General features: G+C 41.5%; 2 protein-coding genes across 5 annotated transcripts in view; one reads left to right on the top strand and one right to left on the bottom strand.

Moving 5' to 3' along the window:
* Positions 1–17,385, bottom strand: part of NAA15 (N-alpha-acetyltransferase 15, NatA auxiliary subunit) — a 42,019-nt gene extending 24,634 nt beyond the window's left edge. The window contains exons 1-3 of one of the 4 annotated variants that reach the window (XM_067297741.1): positions 17,293–17,353; positions 14,833–15,095; positions 847–931 (exon numbers count right to left, since the gene is read on the bottom strand). Coding sequence is in view for 1 of the 4 variants with exons in the window: in XM_067297740.1 (XP_067153841.1) it covers positions 847–931; positions 17,293–17,346 (139 nt within the window). In the remaining 3 variants the exon portion in view is untranslated. Of the gene's footprint in view, positions 1–846; positions 932–1,971; positions 1,995–14,832; positions 15,096–15,887; positions 16,061–17,292 lie in introns of those variants that run through there. The other 3 variants (XM_067297742.1, XM_067297740.1, XM_067297743.1) reach the window with 3 other exon arrangements.
* A 1,438-nt stretch (positions 17,386–18,823) lies between these two features.
* On the top strand, positions 18,824–20,555 carry NDUFC1 (NADH:ubiquinone oxidoreductase subunit C1). The gene is made up of 3 exons (XM_067297748.1): positions 18,824–18,898; positions 19,541–19,644; positions 20,472–20,555. Exons 1-3 carry the CDS (start codon positions 18,838–18,840, stop codon positions 20,553–20,555), a joined length of 249 nt encoding a protein of 82 aa, XP_067153849.1. The 5' UTR covers positions 18,824–18,837.
* Positions 20,556–22,820: the final 2,265 nt, after the last annotated feature.

Here is a 22,820-nt window from a genome sequence, read left to right as displayed (position 1 = left end):
TGTAACTGCAATTTTAGACTCAGTACTAAGCAACATCAGGATCTGGCATTCTTCTTTTATAAAGGAAAGCTATACTTGAAGATTATTCACTTGTGTATCATACTCCACAATAAGTTCAATGTAGTATTTATATCAAAAGTACAGCAGAATTTTATTTTAAAGGTAGTAAAAATTATCTCATCTCCTCTACAGACTTTTGGAGAGAAAGAATGTTTACTATAAAAGAACATTATAACCAAACAAGCATTTATTCACAACACACTTTGAGACCGCTACACATCTATTCACACCAAACTAGCTGACAAAGAAAAAAGTTTTTTGGACAGTGGAAAGAAAGTCTCAACTCCATAGTAAAAGCAGGCTGTGAGGGACAAGCACCTTTTTCTTTTCTGCCCAAAAGCTATCCCTTCAGAAAAAGTAACAAGACCACAAAGTTAATACACACATATTGCTCAGTGCTGTTCAACCTCTCTTTTGTCTTGCGCTTTCTCCTCCACATGAGCTGAGAGCCATTTCCCCTTAATACATGTATGGATTGCTTAAATCACTTTTAAGAAACTTGCACCATGCTAAAATGAATGCATGCAGCATCATGATAAAGAATGGCAATCTATCACTATCAAATGCTGGTAAGATCTGTCTTTAAAACTGCAAATTTTATCAGCAATGAGTGTTTACCATGGTGTAGGTTTCTGGAAGCTCTTATTACTTTACCTTAAGAAAATGTATTTTAAGGGCAAATGGTTAACAAAGTGCTACAAGTATTCATAAAATTTAAAAATTATTACTCTATCCTAAAGCATATTGTAGGAAAAGACAGCGAGCAGGTGCCATTTGAAAACTCACCTCCATGTTCTGCAAACTTTGGGTTAGAAAGGATCTGTTTACAGAACTTCAGCCCATTTCTATACTGCTTATGTTCATAACACCTCTGTTGAAGAAGAACAAAATAAGTTCATTCAAAAAATGCAGAATGAAACTCTTTCCCCTGCATCCCCATGTTAAGCATTGGTGAATCTTTAAAAAATGCATTAACATTTTAACAAGTCTCTTTACTTTCCTGTAATTAAAATTCTTTCTATCATCAGATTAAACAATATATGTTAATGAGAACACAAATTTAAATGTATATCTGAAGACACATTACAACACAGCAATTTCTCAGGTAAAACATCATGGGAAGTGTAAGTGCCTAAATAGATTCAAGTTTCCTTTAACAAAAAAAAAAAAAACTTTTTAATACTGTATCTTGGTAAGCATTCAACTCACTTGAGCTCAGTTATCTTCTGCAAAAAGACCATGAGAATCTCCAAAAAACATACAGGCAAAAAAGATCAGAACTGAGTTTATACCATCTCTGAAAGCAACTTCTTATATCAGCTTGAACACCACATGCACCCTGTATGCATCCGCACTTTCAAAATTGGTATGCACTACCATTATCTTGCCACATATATACACATTTATGACGTAAAAAACCTCAAATACTACAATAACTCTACAATGCAATCCCCCCATATGAATTACTATGCAGTATACCCTGACATTTCAAAGCTTGAATCCCAGTGGTACATTCAAAAGATCACAAGTGCCAGAATCACCCATTCCTTTACGAGGCTAGAAGTGTTCACTACAGCAGGTCTGCCCATAAGCAGTGCTAACTTAAACATTTGAACCACATGAACTGAAACTGAGCTTAATTACAGACACAGCTTCAAGATCAGGATGTATATATTAAAAAAAAAAAAAAAAAAAAGCACAGAAAGATTAATTACTCTCCCATTTACAGGTGAAGTGTTTGGTAAGCAGGAGCCTGTGCACCCTCAGAAGAGTTAACCTCCTCTCTGGCAACGCAGAAAGAGCTCTCTGCAAGACAATACTCAAGTCTTGCAGGGTCAATGCTTGTAATTGCCTTTGTAATTGCCTTACAAGCCAACATGAGCAAGCGTATATTAGGTCTATAAAACTTACAATAAATTACTTCTGCAGAAAGTTTTCAGGACAACAGGTATCCACAGAATGAGAGCTAAAATGAGAAATTCAGGGTTGGCAAGTTCTGCAGGTATTCCACCATCTTCTGAACAAAATTAGCATCTAACAATTTTGTGAAACAGAATTTTGTTCAGACCAAGAACTGTTTTGATGTTATTCACCTGATTTTCCATAACATTTTGTTATGTTTGTTGCTTTTCTGGAAGTGATTTGATGACTCCTACCCAATGCTGTTTGAAATTTCTTAAGACTGAATGAACAGTGAACGAGTGAGAAACATGGCAGTGATTTTGTGACAATAATCACTCTGGCAGCATCTCCTGAACTAAGTCATCCAGGTCTGCCTAACTGAACAACTTACTGAAAATCTGCTGGAGACAGAACTGATGGTGCTCTCTGCACTTCTCTCCAGAACTGCATCACTACATTTCATTATTCGCACCCACTACTATACTTCACTTCTAGCCGGAAAAAGATTTAATATTATTTAAGGGAATAAATGGGCACTACAAGCTCAGTGTATGTTTAATAACATGCTTCACAGGGTTTGGGATTTTTTTGGTTGCCAAGAATTAAATAATTATGAATTGCTAGTGGTTTTATTGGCACAGATATTGTCCACAGTGCAGCTGACTAAATCCAAAATCTACATTGACCCAACACACATTCATTGATTAAGTCTGTCAGAGACTGGAGCTCTTTATGGACATAGAGAGGTTCCAAAACATTAGGTTCCACATACATTAGGATTATGTCACCCCTCATCAAAACATTACACAAGTGAGTAAAATAAAAGCAATTTTTATATCTTCCAATTCTTTCTCTTAACAATCTATGATGTTTTCTACAGGTGCTTCCTAAGAACAGGTACTCTATAACATGAATGGAATAGATTTCCTAAACTCTGCTACTCTGATCTGAAAAAATTAAGGAACTCTGTATAGCAGGTGTGGTGTGTTCGCTTGCTAAGTAGCTACTGAATTGCTCAAGAGTCAAAACTCTGATATCACTTGTCTTTGGTGTCACTGATTTATAATCTCCATCCTTCCAAACAGACACTGAAAACGTGAAAAAAACAACCCCATATCTACAAAGATCTTTTCATTAAGCAAGAATTTAGCAAGAGTATTTTTTTTCCAAAATTGGGAATTGGTATTGGGTCTGGTATTTTGAGCTGTTTGAAGCACTTTTTTTTTTTTTTTTAAAGTTTAAAGTCAATTTAGAATATATCTGAACTACTTTGTTCTTTCCCAATAGCGCCTACATGTTTGCATACACAAGGTGTTTAATAGTTATTATTTTACCTACAGAAAACTCCTAGAAAAAAAGTGCTGTTTTAGCATACATTACTGTTTTTACAGATCAGCAGCATGGGCTTCTACAGTTCATGTACTCAGCATGATGAAAGAATTCCACATGGTATCCTTCCTGTTAATCCAGTCTCTTCTTCACCAGTCCCTCCTGTTCTTATTTTTCCCCATAATTAGATGCCTTTGAATATACTTGATATATGTGTTCTTTGTATATCATGTAACTTCTTGAACCATTTTACTAAGATATTCATTATTACATAGATGAAAGCTCCTTCCCAGAGCAGGGTATTATTATTAACATTAAAAAATTCTTTCATCTTTTGGAATTGGGGGATACTTGGGGGGGAAGGGGGAGGGAGGGACTTGTTTGACTTAAATTCTTTCCTCCATAGATCCACAAAGGCATAAGCAAAAATACAGACAAAATTTCCTGTGAAGAGTATTGCCAATTTAAGATAGCAGAGGGAATGTCCTACAGCCTTAGGACATCATTTGTGGGTAGAAAGCTCATGGGAATACTCGTGAACAAGGTACACACATTCAAGCCTTTGCAACTTCAGGTCCTATGCTAAGTTTCCTCACAATTCGAAAAATCCCACCTTCATATCTTATAATTTAATCTTTGAGGTTTTGGGGGAAGACGCAAACCCTGCAAAAATTAGTTATTTGATAAAGTCTTCACACTCAGAATTTTACACAGCTCTGGGACATGCAACTCGTTTTTAGAGGACTAGCTAACCTTGCAAGACAGTTTCAAACTCTAAGGCAGCAGCTCCCAGAAATGTAATTCACTGGGCATGGTGAAGAACCCTGTATGCAGCTGAACAGGATCCAGTACACTGCACTCCCCAGGGTAATAAATGAGCGCTCAGAAATCTCTGCTCACACAACTGCCTCAGAGGTACAGTGGAACATGATTAGCCTGCAGGGAAAAGCATTTGCAGTATTTTGGGGAAACTATTAACAAAAAACCATTATATTGATAATACTAATTTCTGAAGCGAGTTGTTCTCTGTTTGCCTGCCGTATTTTACTACTTAAATACAAAGTTGTTTCATATACCACAGCCTTCCTTAAACAGTACCCTGATTTAAATTACATTAGAAGTTGGAGGAAAAATATATTTCTAAATTTCTCCTTTTTTATTTCATGGTGCTTACCTGAATGAGACTGTATCTTTTTGTCACACAGGTAAAGAGCTAGATTAACATCTGTTTATTTTCACAATTAATAAGGCTTGAAGTATACTGCAATACATCTTAAAATTGAATCTTTGTTCCTCTAAAAACATGAGCAGACTGACTGTGAAATGCTAGATTTGGATTTAATAAAACTGTAGAGGAATGCTTAGCAATTTACATTTACATTAGCCTCCTTTCATTATGCAAGGAGATCGGGATGTGAGAGCAGCATACAACACGAATTTTTAAAGCCAGTTTTAATCTTTTGCTTCTGTTGGTCCATTGTCTGTGCTAATCTTTAAGCAGAAGTCAAAAGGAGAAAGAAGTAATGTTATAAACACTAATTCATACACTTTAAGTCACTTAAGCAAATGGTAAGACTTTCTTAGGTTTTATCTTACTATGATACCAATGCTGCAACTTGAGTGTAAGAGTAAAGAAACACTCATCCCTGGAAGACAGACCCAAATCCTGTGGTGATTAGAACGGCATTCATAACAGAATCTTACTGATCCTAGTTTACTGATTCTGGAAGCTGGATGGCTGACAGGAGCGTAAAACTGCATAACAGTAGACGATTTTCAAGTCCTCCTAAGAGAGTTGTAGCTCAGGATTCAAAAAAAAAAAAAAAAAAGTTACATGGATGTTACGGGAGTGCTTAAAAATCGTCTATTTACCTCAACTTATCTGCTTGATGTTGCTGTTGCATTATGAAGGGTGCTGGTTATTTTTCATTTTTTTCTTCCAAAGCACAGATAGAAACACCAGCAATAAACTTCGGGGGGGGGGGGGGAAGCTATATGACTAAGTTACAATACATTATTTTCTGGATACTAAATGGAGTCATACAGCTGAAGCAAAGGCTGAAGACTCAGAAGCATCACAAACAGGGTCTCTACCCCCATACTCCACCCTGTCTCCTCCTCCCTTTGCTAAAAGGGAACCACATAAAGGGGAATAAGAATAAAATATGCTCAGAGGGAGCATTCAAAGCAGGAGGGATGCAAAGAGGAAGGAATCACCATAAGGCGCTCTCTGCCCTCCAAGACAGGATAGCAGGGCAACCACCTAGCAAGAGAAGATTAAGGTTTATGTAAAAGGAAATCTGCATAGGCATCTGGGTTTTTTTGTTTTATTTTGTTAACTCGACTAGTTATTATTTACACATTTTAGTTATTACCTGCTTTGAAGAAGCTGCCTGCTTCACTTTAATAAACCGCCGGTCACAGTTCAAGGAGAGCTTACAGGTGACAATACAATAAGATCAAGCATAGGGTTTTTTTGTTTTGTTTTGTTTTCAAATCAGTCTTACAGATTACTACCTAGGCATCCTCCCTGAACACAGAACCACCATTTGCTCCCACCTAGGTAGGTGTGAAAGCTGTAAAACCTGTTACAAAAGTGTTGCTGCCACAGGGACTAAAGAAGGTGTCTCTAGAGTAACTAAGGCACTGTCACAAGCAGAAGGGGCATTCGGGGGTTCCGCAATTTTCTTTTAAGTACAGCTGTTTGGATGATCTACTGGCTATCAACATGAAATCTTATCTCTAAACAGTTCTATTTTATGTACTCTAACAAATAGTCTTTCACCTTGAAGCTTAAGGAAAGTCAGCCAAGATGAAATATATGCTAGTAACAAGAAATAGTTACACATGGATTTTTTTCTAATAATATGAAATACTTTGCATCATAAGTTTTATAAGACAGTAAACTCACAAAGAAAATTGTAACAAGTTCTTCTACGCTAGGGGGAGGGAAAAACAACAACAACAAAAAAAACCCCTTATGAACTTGTATCCACTTAAGTCTATGGAAAAGGTTCCTATCAACACAGAGAACAACAGCTGGACTAAAAAAAATTATGTGAAACTGATCATGTACTTTCACCACCTGAAGCACTGAATGAAGAACCAAACAGTCATACCTACATATATCCCCCAAGAAAGAATCACAGTGCTCTATTTTCAGGTGTTTGGTAGATCAAGGCACATATGAGTGATTTCCTATATACAATTTTTCCACACCTTCAGGTTAATACTTTGAGTCTATTTCATTCTGTTAATGGAAACATTTCGAATTGTGTAAGTTTATGAGTTTCCTCATCCTAAGTATAGGCACAGTCTACACTTTGAGAAGGGGATGGGAGGGAAGAAATCAAATCAAGAGAGGCTTTTACTTCTTCAGAAAAGAGGAAGAGACTGTTTCAGAGGGGGTCCAACAGCATCACTCAGATTCCTCTGTCTCAGGACATGCATACACTTACCTACCTCTCCAAAAGAGGTTACAGACTAAAAAGCTTAAATAAGTGAGAGAGAAGGAAGGAACGCAGCATGTGCCATCATGGCTGGTACAAACCTTCGTGAATCTGTGGCTTGAAGGAAGAAGAGCAGGGACAGAAACATGAAAGAAAAATCTTTTAAGAAAAAGAAGACAGTAAACACTGGAAAGGGGGAAGGAAAAGAGAGTAATACAAGGAAAGATGAGTGCAAGGTAATACACAGCCTGTGCGAGAAAGCCCTTAAGGGAGTCAGTAGTTTCTTAGTAGGAGAAGGGAAAAGAACCAGTAAGAAAATCACAGAAGTAGGAATGGTGTCACTTCAAGTACTCCTAGGACATAAAGACATAGGCTTGCCAGAAGCCATGACAGTCTCCATCTGGGTAGTTTCTCTCCTCCCAGATGAATAGCTTGACATAGCTATGCCCAGCCCGTCAACCCTTAAACTGGGAAAGCTGTTGTAGAGAAGTAACATATTTCACAGTTCCAACAATTACTAAAAGAACAGAGTTGCCTCTTCTAAACCGTACCCCTGCACACGTGTATTTCCAAAGCCAGCGGCTGCTGCCTGTTCCTGATGCTCAGCAGGCAGGCACTCCAGCCATGGCTTGCGACAACATGCGCTGCAGCATGCAACAGCAGCACAACATGGAAGACCAGGCCCACTCCCTTTCCTGCCTGACTCCAGAGTCGTAAAACCTAAGCTTCCAAAAAAGTAAGGTTAATCCTAATGCTTTAAAAGAAAAGAAACTGACTCTCCATCAGCACAGCATCTCTACTAATAGATTTGCTACCCTTTAGAGCTCTTCTTTCAATAAGCTACCAGATGTTTCAGAATATCTAACAAGCTTCTCTATACATGCTGTGACCAGAATTACAGCATACTCTAAGCATACTGAGACTTTTTCATACCCTTTAACTCATTTTCTATATTCATAGTAACAAAATAGCACCTGCTTTAATACAGTTCTGTGAAGTAAATTAAGCAAAACTAAGACTTTTGGGCAGAATCAGCCTTTGGCCAGCAGGTGTCTTGTATGTATCCTTGCTCACCATGAGATACCAAGCGTGTGGAACGTCACCTCTGCATTTCTTTCTTGGTGCCTGCCATTAAGAAAGGTGGAAAGACTTCACTATTCACAGGTTACCTAGCTATCTAGCTGCTAGAGGGAGGTGGATCCCCTCCCCCCCCCCAGCCCAGTTTTCCAGTTTTGAGTCTTCCCTCTCCAGCCTACCTACTTTCTAAACTTTGTTATCAAACTTACCGCTAGCAAATAAGACTGACTTGGATTCTTAGCAATTCCACTGGTTACCTGCAAGGTTATACACAAGGCAAACTGACAGGCCATGCTACTGATTACAGTATCACTTTCAAGGACTGCTGACAATAGCACTGAGATGACTTTTATCCAGACTTAATTAAGCATTGCACTGTATATACTATATAAAAAAAATATTTTCACAAATACAGTTTAGGAATATTCCAGCAATGTTAGAAAAACCCTGGAATTTACAAAACCAGGCTCTCTAACTGTTTGCTACAGGTAAGCAGGCAGCACATTTTACCTGTCCCTCACATGTTCCCTCTCAAAGTAGAGGCATTTTAATGGTCAAGTTCATGTGTTTCCTACTAACAAGCAAGGATAAGAGTCAAGTACCGCATTTTAACATGCAAGTATGTACCTCAGCATCAAATATACAGCATATGGCAGTCCTAACTCTGCCACTACACATGAAATATTTTGGACATACTCACTTCCAGGAGCACAAATCCTTTTTATTACAAATCAGTCTTCATGTTCTGCAAAAGTTTAATAACTAAAATATAATGGCAGGAATTACTATGAGTCTTAAAAGAAGTTTCAGAGCACCGTGATCCACACTGCAGTCAGGTTTCATTCAAGTTCTGTCAGCATCCTTTTTTCAGCAAGATCTCAAAAGATCATGCTGCGTGCAACTTCAGACTTCCGATCCGAATTTAACCCAGCGTGAGCAAAGGATCACCTAGATCAAAACACAGCAGGCAGAGCGCTCCTTTCTAAGAAGGGCACTTGAGAAGATGCCTATGCCCAGCCTAGCTGATTCAAGAGTGGTTTAAATCACTCTGCAGTAGTGGAAAAAAAAGAAAAAAGTCTCACAGGAGTCCATCTAGCCTGGACTTCACACCTGATTGAACAGGTGAGAAGGGGAGCTAACAGCATCTCATGAGTGAGCTGAAGATAGCCATAAGAGAGAAACACGAAGGAGAAGCTACCTTTTCTCTTCTTATATGGAAGCATGCAAAAAATTAAGCTTTTCCTCAAGAATAAGTATCAAACCACAGAACTGCAGAAGGTACCATCTGCTTCCCAACTCTGTCAAATGGCGCACCAGAGCACCATGGACTGCTTTCTTTGCATCCTCACCTGGACCCAGCATACCTGGGTATAAGAAAAGTTCAACATAACATCTTTGGATGGTGGTGGGGGGCAGGGCAAGAGGATACAGCAAACCCAAACGCGTGGGATGGGATCACATTCCCAAACATTACGCTCTTTGAACTGAAAGAGTAACAAAACAATAGTGTGCAATTTCTACCAGAAAGACAGAATTTTACAAAAAACTTTATAAAGAACTTTTAACTGTTTTCTCATCCAGGAAAATATGTAACTGTAGAAGACAAGGAAGTAAGACACATTTTTAATTCCAGTATCTGCAGATTAATTAAATCAAAACTAACGCAAACTCTAACACTTAAAAATACAGTGAAAGTAACCCAAAAAGAAAGTAACCAAGAAATCACTTTTCAGTGGCAGTTACTCCAGCAAAGCAAGCAACCTAATTTATTCAATGCTATGATGGACTAGCCAAAAAGTAAGTTTTTCTTCACTAAACTAGAACCAAAATTGGATTCAGTCCCAACAACCAACCTTAAATTCTTATTGCTAGTCCACTGATACTCAACCTCTCTTCTTCAGCAGCTCACACAGCCTATAAGTGTCCTCATAAGAGGCAATGTATTACAGTTTATTCCTCATCATATACCAGAGTTATCAAGTAGTAAAACCAATATGCACATATGCAAAGGTAGATTTCTACTTGCATCTGAAAGGTCCCCAGGAGAAAGCATGATGAGGAGTCGGCTGCCCTGCTAGAACAGTTCAGGGATTTCGCTCTCTGCTACCCTCTTTCCTGAGGGCCTCTCAGGCTTGAGCAGAAGTAAGGCAGGCAAACCCTTTCAATTGTGGCAATAGGGGTCCCTTGGGGGACTCCACAATTTCTCCCAGTAGTGGCCACAAACATGTACACTTGTAGCAGCACATGGCCAGGTTGGCAGCTGCAATACAGCAAGGGCTTTTGCAGCAGAATGGCTTTAACATACTTTGCCTTAGCATTGGCTAAGGTGTGCATTTAAGTTGCATCATATGTACGTTTAGCACTCAGACGCCATTTACTTCTGCTAGCACAGTTCAGATGCAGCAACTTAAGAGACTAGTAAGTCCAGTCACTGTGCAGCTCAAGGGGGTTTTGTGACACAGTTACTCTTGCTCCAGCTAGACTAGATCAGATCAAGTCACCATGGTGCACTAATTCAAGCCAAATGTAGTAAAGAAGATTCTGAAAGCTAGAAGCATTAAGAGTAACTACTCACCATGAGCAAGTGGGTCCTTTGAGCACTGACCATATCAAACAGCTCAACAGCTCTAGGCAAGTGCTTCCACCACACTGATCCCAGTTTCATGACAAATGCAAGATGTATAAACCAGACAACTGAAAAACTAGACAAACCTAGCAGAGATGCATTTTTACTGAAAAAACTGAGACAAACTTGTATAATTTTTTTACTATCAAACTAAAACCAGATTTCCTCTGTGTTTGCTGTACAGTTTTGATGAACAGAACTTTTATATAGCAAACAGCTTCAGCAATTGCAATTGCCTAGTTTAAGGGACTATGAAATCCTCTTCCTGCAGTCTGCCTTACTTTGCGATAGTGATTGATACTTCATAACTAGCATTCCTTGGTAGAAAATATCAGAGGAACAGAAAAGGTTTGAGGTGAAATTAGTTAGGGAAAAGATAAGAAACAAAGTGGATCTTTCCATTTAATACAGGCGCAGGAAAATTCTATGCTTTTGAATTGGTCTTTTATTTCTATAATTGATAAAATCAGCTAGGAACAGCTGCTGACAAAAGCTCTCCTGGAAGCAAAACTAGAAATCCTTACTCACTGAAGAAAGACACTTGCTGAAAAATCCATTATTCAACATCAATTCTGTTGGCTACTACTCATTTATTTAATCTCCCCTCCTTAGGAAAACTATGATGTGGCTGCATGCCATCTAAGATCAGCTGACTTCTGTCCAATACCCTAGAACCCTTATATGTTCAGGCTTTGGGTCTGAATTTAGCATGAAACTGAGACAGTATCTCACAAAAGATCCAGTATGGACAGGATACATACTGTTTTTAACGATAATCTGAAACTGTTAAGCAAATCAATTCAAATTCCAAGGTATAGCAAGAAACAAAACAAAAAAGCTAAAGAAGCCTATACAACAGGTTGTTCTGGGCTTACTTGGACATTTCAAACCATTTCTGTATCCCAACGGGGCCTGCGACATATGCTGAGGTTACTGTCATTTTCTACCTAAGCATTATGTCCAGAGTACTCTTTACCCTTAACTCTGAGGTATGAGAGATGTTGTTTTACAGCATTTAGCCATTGCAAAATATTCAAATGCGGTTATTAAGATAAGAAAGGTTGTTCTTCAACATTACAAGGTTTGCTAGCTTGACTGTGTGATCTCATGAAAGCAGACAGATATCCTTAAAACTGATCAGTGAGATCTGTTACAAGACTAGCAATGAATAATTGTTCATTTTCTCTAAATCCCCTATCAGCAAAATCAGAAAACACTTTTATCACCACTCTTAGTAAAAGCTGCAGTGACACAGTGCTGCTGCGGACTAGAGATTTAAACCTGCGATGCCCAGACAGTGCAATCAGCAAAAATTCATAAAAAAAAGAAAAAAGAAAAAAAAAAAAGGAGCAAAAGTGACTCGATCAAATTTAACCAAAATAAAGGGCAGTACCAATTGACACCATATACTATATAAAATGGATCAAGTCCATTTCCCCAAATAAGATTAGTTTCAGATTATCACCCAAAAAAAGCTTTGGGTTCAGCTTCTATAACCATAACAACGTAAGACTGGCTATGATCTTACAACCATTAAGAAATCAGGTTAAAAGCGTTTCTACTGATGGATCTTTTTTTCCCTCAGAACTGAAACAGTTAAGGAACAAAATTATGCTGTTCATAAGAAATTTAAAGCAGGAAATCTTGTTTGCACAATTTCTGACACCCTTAATGATGAAAAATGGCCTAAATTGGTGAAGAAGCATTAGTAATAGTAGTATTACTCAAGTAATACCTTAATAATATTCCAGAGTCTCAAACAGTAATTCATTTCTTTAGTAAGTTTGGGAAGCACCTCTGAAAAAATAGGAATTAGTAAGACACACTGCATCTGCCTAAAGCAGAAGGTCTGTACTTTAATGCCATCTAAGACAATTTTTTCTCCTGTGAGCAGGAAAGCTAAGCGGGGTATTCCTTCCGGCAAAGGAAAAGCAAGTGATTGACATCTCAGCAGCCAAGATACTGGAGAAACCTTGTTAACAATTCCTTGTTTCAGATGATATGTAGTGAAACTGCAGAGGTGAACACACTTGACTGCATTTGCATTATTGTACAGTAATGATGATCACATAAGAAATGCACTAATTTATCAGGTTACTGATAAAAGTGAAATTCTAGAAATCAGTTTTTAATCTGGGATCAAGATCACTTAAAAGGAAATCCCAAGTCTGCCACCTCAGCAACCCTTAAAGTCAGCCTCTAAACTTTTATGAGGCAAAGTGTACGCTACTTTTAAAAGACAGACTGTGCTGGTGAAAGTCTTAGTGGAGGAGAAGCACAGGTCTGTCTAGTTTGTAAGTGGAGGGACAGGGAGCAGATTCCGGAATGAAGGAACAGGAAGACTGCCCAGCAGGAGGGACTTGGCATATTTACAGCAGAGCCACTGAGGAGACGCTGTTCAACAGGCTTTTTTATGTCTTTAGGAAGTTCATACATCTTTTAGTAGAATCCACATGCACTTATCAAAGTCAAAATAAGGAGGAGGAAAAACAGTTCAAAGATAAACAGGCTCAAGCATAGCAGCATTATCATGAGAAATGACCAACTGGAAGTGAAACCCAAATCCTCCCTCATTTACAACAGACACCTTGATTATTGCAATGCCCCACTGGAGGCCACGGGTTCTGGCCATGCCTAATCAAACCCTCCTAGCACATAAGGCAATTGATACTAGGATGAAAGATGTATGGCTCTCCAGACATTAGGAAGACCACATAAAATCACCAATGCTGAACAAACTAGGAAGCACTGACCTGTATACAATATGCAGCATATACATATACAACACTAGACCAGCGTGGCATTTTACATCTTAAGTAAGCTACTTCTACAAAATGTAGTAGGGTTATGAATCACTAAGAAACTACTTAAATCAGACCTGAATACACTTCATGCCTCACCTGAGGTGTTTGTTCACATTATAAATATAACGTTTCACTTATTAAGTACTTGGAATTTCCCTCTCCCCTTGCTCCCAAACTGTAGTCAGCTAGTGGCTAGGCCTACCAGCAACTGCGAGAAGCATTTGCACCACATCTCGTTCTGCCAGAATGCCATGAGCCCAAGGACCATATCCTCTGCTGCTTAAAGGAGCTGAACAATTCTTCCACATAACATCTGGCACATGCCATACCCTTTGTATTTAATGCTTCTTCAATACATTTTCAACATATCTAACATCCATATCCAAACAAAAGTTAATTTAATATTGTCAATGGAATCTGCGAAATAAAGTTTAACATATTTGATAAATCATATCTGACCAGATACAGTTGTAGAATAATTTGGCAGAATGCCAGTAATATTCACCAGTTTTCATTGACAAAATTCAGTCAATCCTACTTCCTACATCTACTAATTTCACCTTTGCTGATAAGAGGGAAAAACTGGAGCAAACTGCTTTTTCCATTACTTTATAGTGCTTTCAGCCTTCTGGGTACCAAAAGGTCTATTTTTTTATTCCTTCCTTAACTCCTGTGTCTGTTGTTCTACCCTCTTCTTTACCTTCACCTGAATTGTTCTCGAGTAGTCTCTGTGCTGCTTAGAGACTTTTTGTGTCCAAAAGGATGACGTGGACTCAGTTCATTTTAAATGTTTAAAAGCATCAGAAGCAAGTAGGGGAAATTGTGGAGATCCACTTTTTCTTCTGAATTCCACAGAATCATTGAGCAGCAGCAGGAGAAGCACAGCAATATCTACCTGCAGACTTAACAGTAAGTAGTGAAAACCTGGTCACATGTGTATATTTTCGGAAACAATATAAACTAGACACTTTCTTCTTAATGAAAGCGCAAGTTTAAGCAAAAAAAGTGATAGCTAATGCCGTGACTGTTTTCTTATACAAGCTAATCATACAGATTCTTTTCTCTTTGCACTACAGGAACACCAAACTGTGAAATGCCATTCAAATGGCAGAATTTTCCTATTAGAACCTCCACATACCTATAAAATGACTAGGAGAGATTAGTCTAGTTAGTGTGTTGCAACAAACAAAGGCAAAGTGCACACATTCATGAACTCAGAATTTGTCAGTTAAGTGGAAACGCTGGTTTGCAATGAAATTTATACACAAAAGAAATTTACCAATCACTTAAGATTTTTACTATAAAACAAACAACCCTCCCCCCCCCCGAAGACTAGTTATAGCCTTTCACTACTAAAAGGTAAAGTCCACCTCAGGCTGGGCCAGCCAAAAAAAATGAGGCCTCAGGCTTAGGCCTCAAGTTAATGAACACAAAAGAAATTTTTTATATATATATTTTATTCTATACTTCACTTACAAAAATAAAAAGCTGCTTACCTACTTAACTCCTGTGTTTACTATTGCCGTGAAAATTAGAAGTCAAATGATTTTATATTTCTGTAAACAGTTTGTGTATTAGTAGTTACCTATTTGAATGGTAATGCATCTTCTGAATGCTACTTGGGCTGGTTCGCAAAGCATCTGCTGAAATAATTTCATCCAGGCATGCTCAACAGGACAACTCCTTGGGTCTGCCCAGGCCAGGAGACAGCATGAGCTGACCTAAGGCCAGCCAACCAAACCACCCTTCCTTGGCCGGCACAGGCTAAGTGGTCTCATCAGTGAGCCAGCTGCCCAGGGAGACTCAGGCTCTCCTTCAGTCAGGCTGGCCTTACTGCTGTTCAGCCACCTGTGGGCCAAAGGAAGAGGTGCAGAGGATAAATGAAGGATTACGGTCTCCTGAAAATGAGGGGTAGATGAGAAAAGGCTGCAGGAAGAGACAGGAAGAGTGAGATGGAGTGAAGGTGCTGAAGAAATATGGAAGCAATGTTTCTTTGGGCTTGCACTGATAAATGGGACTTTGTAAAAGATGGCTTATTAATTCATGGCAGGCATGTAATCAAAACTTTACAAAGTAAGGTCATTATCTATAATAAGGCAGACACTAGGTCATTAGCCAAACTGTCAGCATGATGAAAACTGACTTCAAGCCTTTTCTATTTGCCACACATTACAAAGGCACCTAATCAAAGGGCAGTCTTAATATTAGACTGTATGTCACAGGCTCATCCCTGCAAGATGCAAGAAAACATCAAAACACCTGAATAACATTTTGGCTTACCCAGTACCTGAAATCTTTGTATTTTCATTAAAGATTTTCAGTTAAAAAGAGGACAAAACAAAAATTGCTTTAGTCTACAAAAATCAGCTTGGACTGGGGCAGACCTTCATCTTTTCTCACTTGGACTAAATTGTAAAGTTTTATTCAACTTATATGTATGTATTACGCCAGCATTTTCCCCAAAAGCTCTTACTCGTCTCTTGTTCCTGCCCTCCACACAAATAACCAAGCAACCATGCACTGAGCACAGAAAAAAAATAAGTTAAATGCAGATGGGCTCCTTTGATTCAGTTCATTTTGTAACTACACAAGTCATTCTCAACGCAAAGGAAGTGAGTAAACAAGCAACAAGATTATTACCTTCCCAGCTCATAATACACCAAAGATTACGTGCTTAGAACAAGGCTAACTCCCAGGCAGGACTGAATCTTTCAAAGCAGAAGCAAGCTGTACAGTTCATTCTGTCTGTTCTTCAACCTTAACTGAAGTTGTGTGTCTCATGATGAGATGTCTCTACATATTTATAGGGATTTCTAGTTCCACAGAATTATTTCACTTTCATGGAATATTTTGAAAAAAAAAAAGAAATGACAGTCAGATTACGCAAATGCCACTTAAAGAACAGAAGTTTACAGAGCAGTAACTGCACTGTTGTTTTTTGTTTTTTTTTCAAAAGGACCACAGTACTCATTCCGATTTCTGGAAGGATGCAACAGAGTACTCTAACCCTCTTTAAAAACAAACATAAACTTTTTAGACAAAAAAAGTCTTTTTTGAGAGAGAGAACAATATAGTGCTTGACAGAGATAAAAGAATCTTCTAAATAAAGTCACAGAAACCTGTCACTAACATAGGTTATCATTTTCCATTCACTCCAACTCCTTAGAAACACAAACGTCCCGCAACAGCAGATCAAAGCTGAAACAGGTTTCTTAAGATATAAGTTGAGCTATGCACTTTTTTGTGGTATTTTGATGGTGAAATATCTTAGTTTAACTCCAAAAACTAGGTTTATTGTCTAATTTCTAGCACAGATTGTTTCAGTCACATATGCTGGTTGCTGCCCAGAAAAAATGAATATGGGTCTTCTAACAAGAATTAGTTACTAAGTTAAACTTTGAAAAGACTCAAAAGCCTTCACCATTCTTCGCTTCCTCCTCTGAAAGCAGTCTTCTCCACTGACAAACAAATCTGATTACTGTCTAAGGCAAAAACCCGAGTTAACCAAAAAGCGACAAGGGTTCAGAAAAGCTAGCGTAGATAACGAATGAATGAATGAAGTGGCCGCGGGGGTATTTTTCAAGAAGCTGCTCACCAGCCTCCTTGAGCCCGGCGCCTGCGAGCTCTCGAGGGAGCCTCGCACGCATCGCCGGGGAGGCCGCGGGAGCCGCCGCCCGGGGCAGCCTCCCGGCCCGGCTTCGCCGCCCCCGCGGCGCAGCCCGGCGCCGGGCACCGGCTCGGCCCGCCCGCCGCGGAGCAGCCCGGCGCCGGGCACCGGCTCGGCCCGCCCGCCGCGGAGAAGGGGCCGCAAAACTTCCCCCGGGGGTTCCGCCCGCCGCCGCGAAGGCCGGGCCCGGCGGCCCGCGGGGCGGATGACAGGCGCCCCTCCGCCCGGCCTGCCGCGGCCGCCGGCGGGGGTGCGGCGGGGTCCGCGGCGGCGAGGCCGAGGCCGCGGCGGTGCCGCCACCCCGGGGCCCGAGCGGGGGCCGGGGCCGCCTCCCGCCCCGCGGCGGCCGAGCCCGCGGCCTCCCGTGCCGTCACTCACCAGGATGCGCTTGAAGAGCGCGTTCTCCTTGGGCGGCAGGCTCACCGACGGCATCGTCCCGCCGCGCCCGCTCCCGCCGCTGGCTCCGGCGCCGCCGAGAGGCTCTGGGGGGGGTGGGCGGGCTGCGTCCCGTTCCCGCTGCTCGGTCGCCGCTGCCGGGAGCCTCCCCACCGGAGTCTGGCCGCCGCCGCCGCCGCCGCGGCCTCCCCACCCCCCCCTCCCGCCCGCCCGCCCTCCGCGCTCGCGCCGGCCCGGCCCCTCCCGGCCGCCGTACGCGCGCCGGGCTCCCCCCTGCCCCGCGCCGAGTCCCAGGCGGCGGTTCACGTGGTAACTGAGCAGGCCGGAGAGAGGCGCCGCCAAAATGGCCACCGCCGAGTGCTTCCCCAGCCGGGTCACAGCGCCCCGCGCGCATGCGCCGCGACCCCGCCGCCGCCGCCCCTCCCTGCCCGCGCCCCGTGCAACGGATGCCGGGCGGGGCCGCGCCGGGGCGTCGGCTCCCGTCACCCGAGTTTCGTGTTTTCGACTTGGAAAGCTTGGGGAGCCGCCTGGAGGGCGCGCTGCGCACGAGAGGGCCTCGTGCCTCCGTCTGCACTCAGTCAGGTGCTTTCACTTCGAGCTTTAGTCTACCCAGCGTGGCAATTTATAGTCCTAAGGAATATAACACTTTCTTAGGTGCTTTTAATTTATACACACGCTTAAGAAAGTGGTGAGTAATTACCACTGGGGGCAGATGATAAGTGTAACACCATGCTTTTCAGCAGTTCTGCCTACGCCCACAGTTGTGACACTGCTCTTCCTGTAACATCATCCCAGTCTCGCAGAACCAGTTTTATGCACAAATAGGACAAGTGGCCCACCCTTCCAGCCCTGTGGCAACGGGATGATTTGTAGACTAGTCAACTCTTGCTCTCTGAGAGCCACACACTTTGTTCTCTCCTTTTTCCTTCCTGGAACTGGAGCTGTGCAGATCATAACAAATGCTACACATGTAGCTGTACAAGCAATTAAATAGCGTGTAGTGTCAGCATTTTCTGTTATAAGCAAATGCAATTATGGGTGAGATGATCTGTCTTTAGCAAGAGCCACGCAGTCTGACTGCGTTCTCCTGTGTGAGGTGGATGTCCCACCTACCAGTCCGTCAGACCTTTCACCACACGCGGCATCATAAGCACCAAAAAAGGTCCCAAGTGCAGATCCCGGCTCGTGGATTTGAGTGCTGGGGCTTGGCCGCCAAGGCCCCTTCGCGGGAAAACCACAGAAGTAAAGGAGCAGTCCACCCGCTCACGGTGCTGAGGGGAGATGCAGCACGGGCAGCTTGTGGGGCGGGAGCTGATAAATACCCACACGGGCCATTTGGCTTGGAGAAGGGACGGGGTCGGGAAGGTGTGGCGAGGGGATGGAGAGGGCCCTGGCTGCCCGGGCGAGGTGGTTTGCGCGCGGCCGTTGGCGGCTGGCCGTTGGCGGCGCCCCCTTGCCGCCGCCCCCTTGCCGCTAGGCGGCGCTGCACCCCCCCGGCGCGGGGCGGGGCGGGGCGGAGCGGACAAGATGGCGGCGCCGCTGCGGCGGGGCAAGGGGCTGCGGCTGGCGGTCGGGGCCCTGGGGTTCGGTGAGCGGCGGGAGCGGAGCGGGGCGGGGCCCGGCCCGGCCCGGCCCGGCCCGCCGTGGCGTTTAGGTGGGCAGGGTGGGCGGTGTGGGGCTGGAGAGCCCGTTTTGGCCGTGTTTGAGGTCCGTTCTCTGCTGGCGCTGCGGGAGCGTTGCGTTCAGGCGGGCTGCGGCGGCCTGCTGGGGACTTTAATTAATTTAATTTCATTTAATCCAAGCCAATAAATCTTCCTATGTGTTTGAAGTGAAGGGCTCCTTCTCCGGGAGTGGGGGGGACGCCCCGGGGGGCCAGGGCCAGGGCCGAGAGCTTTCGGCGCGGGGCAGCAAGCGGGAATGAGAGCCCGATGCAGTAGAATGTGGTGTGTTGGGTTGTCAGAGGGAAGGGAAAGGGCGTTTCTCTGACCTGTGCTACACCGCCTGCTTTCCCTGTCCGCTCTCTCGTTCCCTGGGCTCTGGGAGTGGATGCTGCCCTGTATCTAGAAAGGGGTGAGCTATAACAATGTTACAGAGGTCACTTATACAATAGAGAGTAATAAAGATAATAGGAGTTGTTTAATTTTTTTCCCCTAATTGTATGAGTGTCAGTGATTGACTTGGCAGTCAAAACCTGAAAAATACTCACCTTTGAAAATTTCTGTCTTTTTAGTTTTGACTCGTTCTGCATTTGTTGCAAGAAAACCTAATTATGACCGTCCAAACTGGTTTGGAGTTGGCTTGGCTTTTAGCACCACTGCTGCCCTGTGGGTTCTAGTAAGTGTCTGTACTTTGTTTTGCTAAACTTAACTATTCCCAGATGGTAGTGATTTGAAGGCAAGACTACAATCTGCTTGCATGTGGTCTATAACAGGTGTCAAGATTGAAGCAGGTATGTTGACTAGTTACATTTCCCCAAGTCTGTGCTTTGATTTTCTTTATAAAATTCAGCAACTTGCTAAGCTCCTCTCTGTTGCAAACTTCAAAAGAGACACCACCTAGGAATTAATTCCTCAAGTCCCTTGGCTTAAGGAATGTTGTTTCCCCAGCTGGTCCTTAAAAAAAAAACAAAAACACACACACAGGAAGACCTAGGCATATGCTAGGGATGGTATGCCTTAGTAAAGTTGTGTTTATTGGACTTTTTTTTCTTGTTTTTTTTATCGTATTCAATTGATTAAGACCCCCTTTTCTTGAGCAAAATCCATATTTAAGATGTTCCCTGTTTCAGAGAACTCATAAGCTTGATAAAGCAAGCAGGATGATGTAGTAACTCTCTTGAGGAAATGTTATGCAGGATAATCAGCAGTCATAGGACCAAATCAGTTTCCAGTGTGGAGTGGATTCCCTATGTTCCCCCCCATTCTTGGGGAGCTTTTTTTCCCCCTTTCTGTCAATCACTAGCCAGCCTGAAATGTTTCTGAGCAAGGTGTGAAAAAATGCCTCACTGGACAATTATAATTATTCTTTATTGTCCCAATTCCCAATAATTACATGTTAGCTTACATTCTGATGCTAGGAATTTTATATTCTGTAGAACTTGTTTTGTACTCTGTTCCAGCTGTATAATCTATAGCTCTTCAACATATATTGCTATTTAATAGCTTTTCAAGCAGCATAATGAAGATGTAACGGAATATGAAAGAAGACAAAAAGAGAGACACCATAAATGTACAGGATGTTCATAGTAAGTATACAAATATAGATGCTACTGATAAACACAAATTCTGCAGATCTTTGACTTTTGTTATCAATCAAGATTTTGAGAACTGACTTTTCTTCTTCCCTTGTTATTTTCTTTAATACTTTACCTCTCAGCTTTTGCCATTCTGCTAACTCATTTCCAGTTCTAAAGAAGCATAATAACTGTGCTTCTTTATAAGGTGACTGATTTATATGTATTATATATCCATTTTTGTGCGTCTTCACTGCCAGCTTTTTGTCTTGCACACTAAGACTTACTGAACATGTAGCATATCTTCTACGGTGTCTAAAATAAATTTAGGTCCTAAAGAGAATGCCTTGTAAGTGCTTTAATGGCAAGGAAATCAAGGTCCTTAAAAATAGTCGGTCTTTCTCCTTCTTTTTCATTTCCCTTTTTATTTTTTTATTTTTTTGTTAACACATCTACATGGAAAGCATTTTCCTCAGTTTCACTTTTGTATTACATGTAAGAATGACATAAAGTCAATGCCTGCAGGCTTATATTGTAATGGAAATCAGATGTGGTTATTGTCCTTCTCACCATAAGAAACAATTGTTTTTCTGCCAGCTAAAAATCCTGATGGGATTATGGCCTCAGAGCAATTAATATGCCACTTTAAAGAAACACCTACCCGCAGCCCTATAGATTTTTCTGTATTAGTTTATTTCCACCATAATTATCCCTGTTAAAAATGCAAATGTTAAAATATAAGTAATATCTATATATTATTAAATATGTATCCCATACTTGTGTTATATTTATAACTGCTATAATATGTTGTGAGAACTTTCCAACCAACTTCATTGTATATTTTATTTTTCTTGTCACTGACAATTTTTTTCCTCTTTCTTAGGTTGAACATACACTGTAAGAAGTAACAGGATCATTCATTGTGTTTTGCAAATAAATGAGCATAACACAAGTACAAAGTATCTAAATATTTATCTGTTCATACATTTCATACAACTATGAAATAAATGTTAAAAACTCTGGAAGGAACTTGTGAGACTACTTGCTTGCCATGTTTATTTCAGTCTTCAAGTATTCAGAAAGTGTTTTCATATGGCATTTAATTGTTTCATAGTTTTGAAAGTAGTTTTGGAGGGTATATTACAGAATGCAGTTAAACTAGACATGAGTTCAGAAGACATTCAGCAAATATTCCTGAAGTCCTTAAGCCCCTCTCCCACCCATGTTTAGTTGCTGAATTTACAAAATAAACCATAAACAAATAAAATAATGGAGTTTTTTGGAAAACTAACAAAACTGTAATCTGTATAATTGCCAGGATGTGCATTTGCTACTTCACACATCAAAGAGGAAACTTTCAACTCAGTCTTGACTAGATTTTTCAAAGCTTGAGCTAGTGACTTGAGGAGCTGCCATAATTCAAGTTACTCATCTGCTTGCAAGCTTGATCTAGTTCCTGGAGTCCTTCAGTTCTTTGTGCTGCTCTGGATTAATTTTTCCTAGAGCAGAAGTAAAGCTTCTTTGTCAGAGATAGACAACCTTTGAATTCCGTGTGTGTTGGGGGGGGGGGTTAATTATTTTTTCCTTGCCCCTAAGTTTTCTTTGCTTTTGCTACTGCATGCAAACTTGAAACATATTCTGTAGTTTCAAAAGTTAGGATGAAGGCATAATGCAGGGCCCTGCACAGGGATAGTGTGTATGCCATGGGGAACGGAGAGGCAGGAGCAAGCCTAGCCAGAGGAGATGCTGGCCTTCGCATGTCTGCATTTTGGGAATGGTTCCCTGTTCTGAAATACCTTGGCGACTTCAGCTGTGAGACCTCACGGCCAACGTCAATCATTTAATGTCAGCATTCCTCCTGCCTCCTTCTGAAGGGTGCTGCTTTCAGCTTCACCTCAGTTGAGTGAATCAAGGTCAATCAAGGTCAAAGCACAAAAAAGGGGACAGCGGTGACCAGCAGAAGGTGGTGTTGCACTATCAGCGAGGGAGCTTCAAAGCTATGTGGAGAGAAAGGACAAGTAGCAGGGGGCAACTGTCTAATTATGTGGGAGAGGAGAAAGGCAGCTGCCAGCGCTGATCCTGAAATGCTGCTGGCCATGACTTTGACAGCTAACGGCATTCTACAGCCTCGACCAACTTCCTTCCTCTAGTGTTTTACCTCCCCAATATTTAAGTCTTTTTTCCTAATGTTCAAACTAAATGACCATTGCTGTAGGTTTAGCTGATTTCTTCTGACCTTGTTCCAGGAATCTCTGGAGAACAAACAGTTGTTAAGAAC

This window comes from Apteryx mantelli, chromosome 5 (assembly GCF_036417845.1).
Source record: "Apteryx mantelli isolate bAptMan1 chromosome 5, bAptMan1.hap1, whole genome shotgun sequence".
Lineage (NCBI taxonomy): Eukaryota > Metazoa > Chordata > Aves > Apterygiformes > Apterygidae > Apteryx > Apteryx mantelli.
Note: the sequence above shows the minus strand (reverse complement) of the source record. Positions and strands in the feature narration are given on the sequence as shown.

Excerpts from the sequence above, each read along its gene's own strand:
- NDUFC1 (XM_067297748.1), top strand. The coding sequence starts at position 18,838 with ATGGCGGCGCCGCTGCGGCGGGGCAAGGGGCTGCGGCTGGCGGTCGGG. Across the intron at positions 18,899-19,540 it reads GGTCGGGGCCCTGGGGTTCG|TTTTGACTCGTTCTGCATTT; the intron begins GTGAGCGGCGGG and ends CTGTCTTTTTAG. Across the intron at positions 19,645-20,471 it reads CTGCTGCCCTGTGGGTTCTA|CTTTTCAAGCAGCATAATGA; the intron begins GTAAGTGTCTGT and ends GCTATTTAATAG.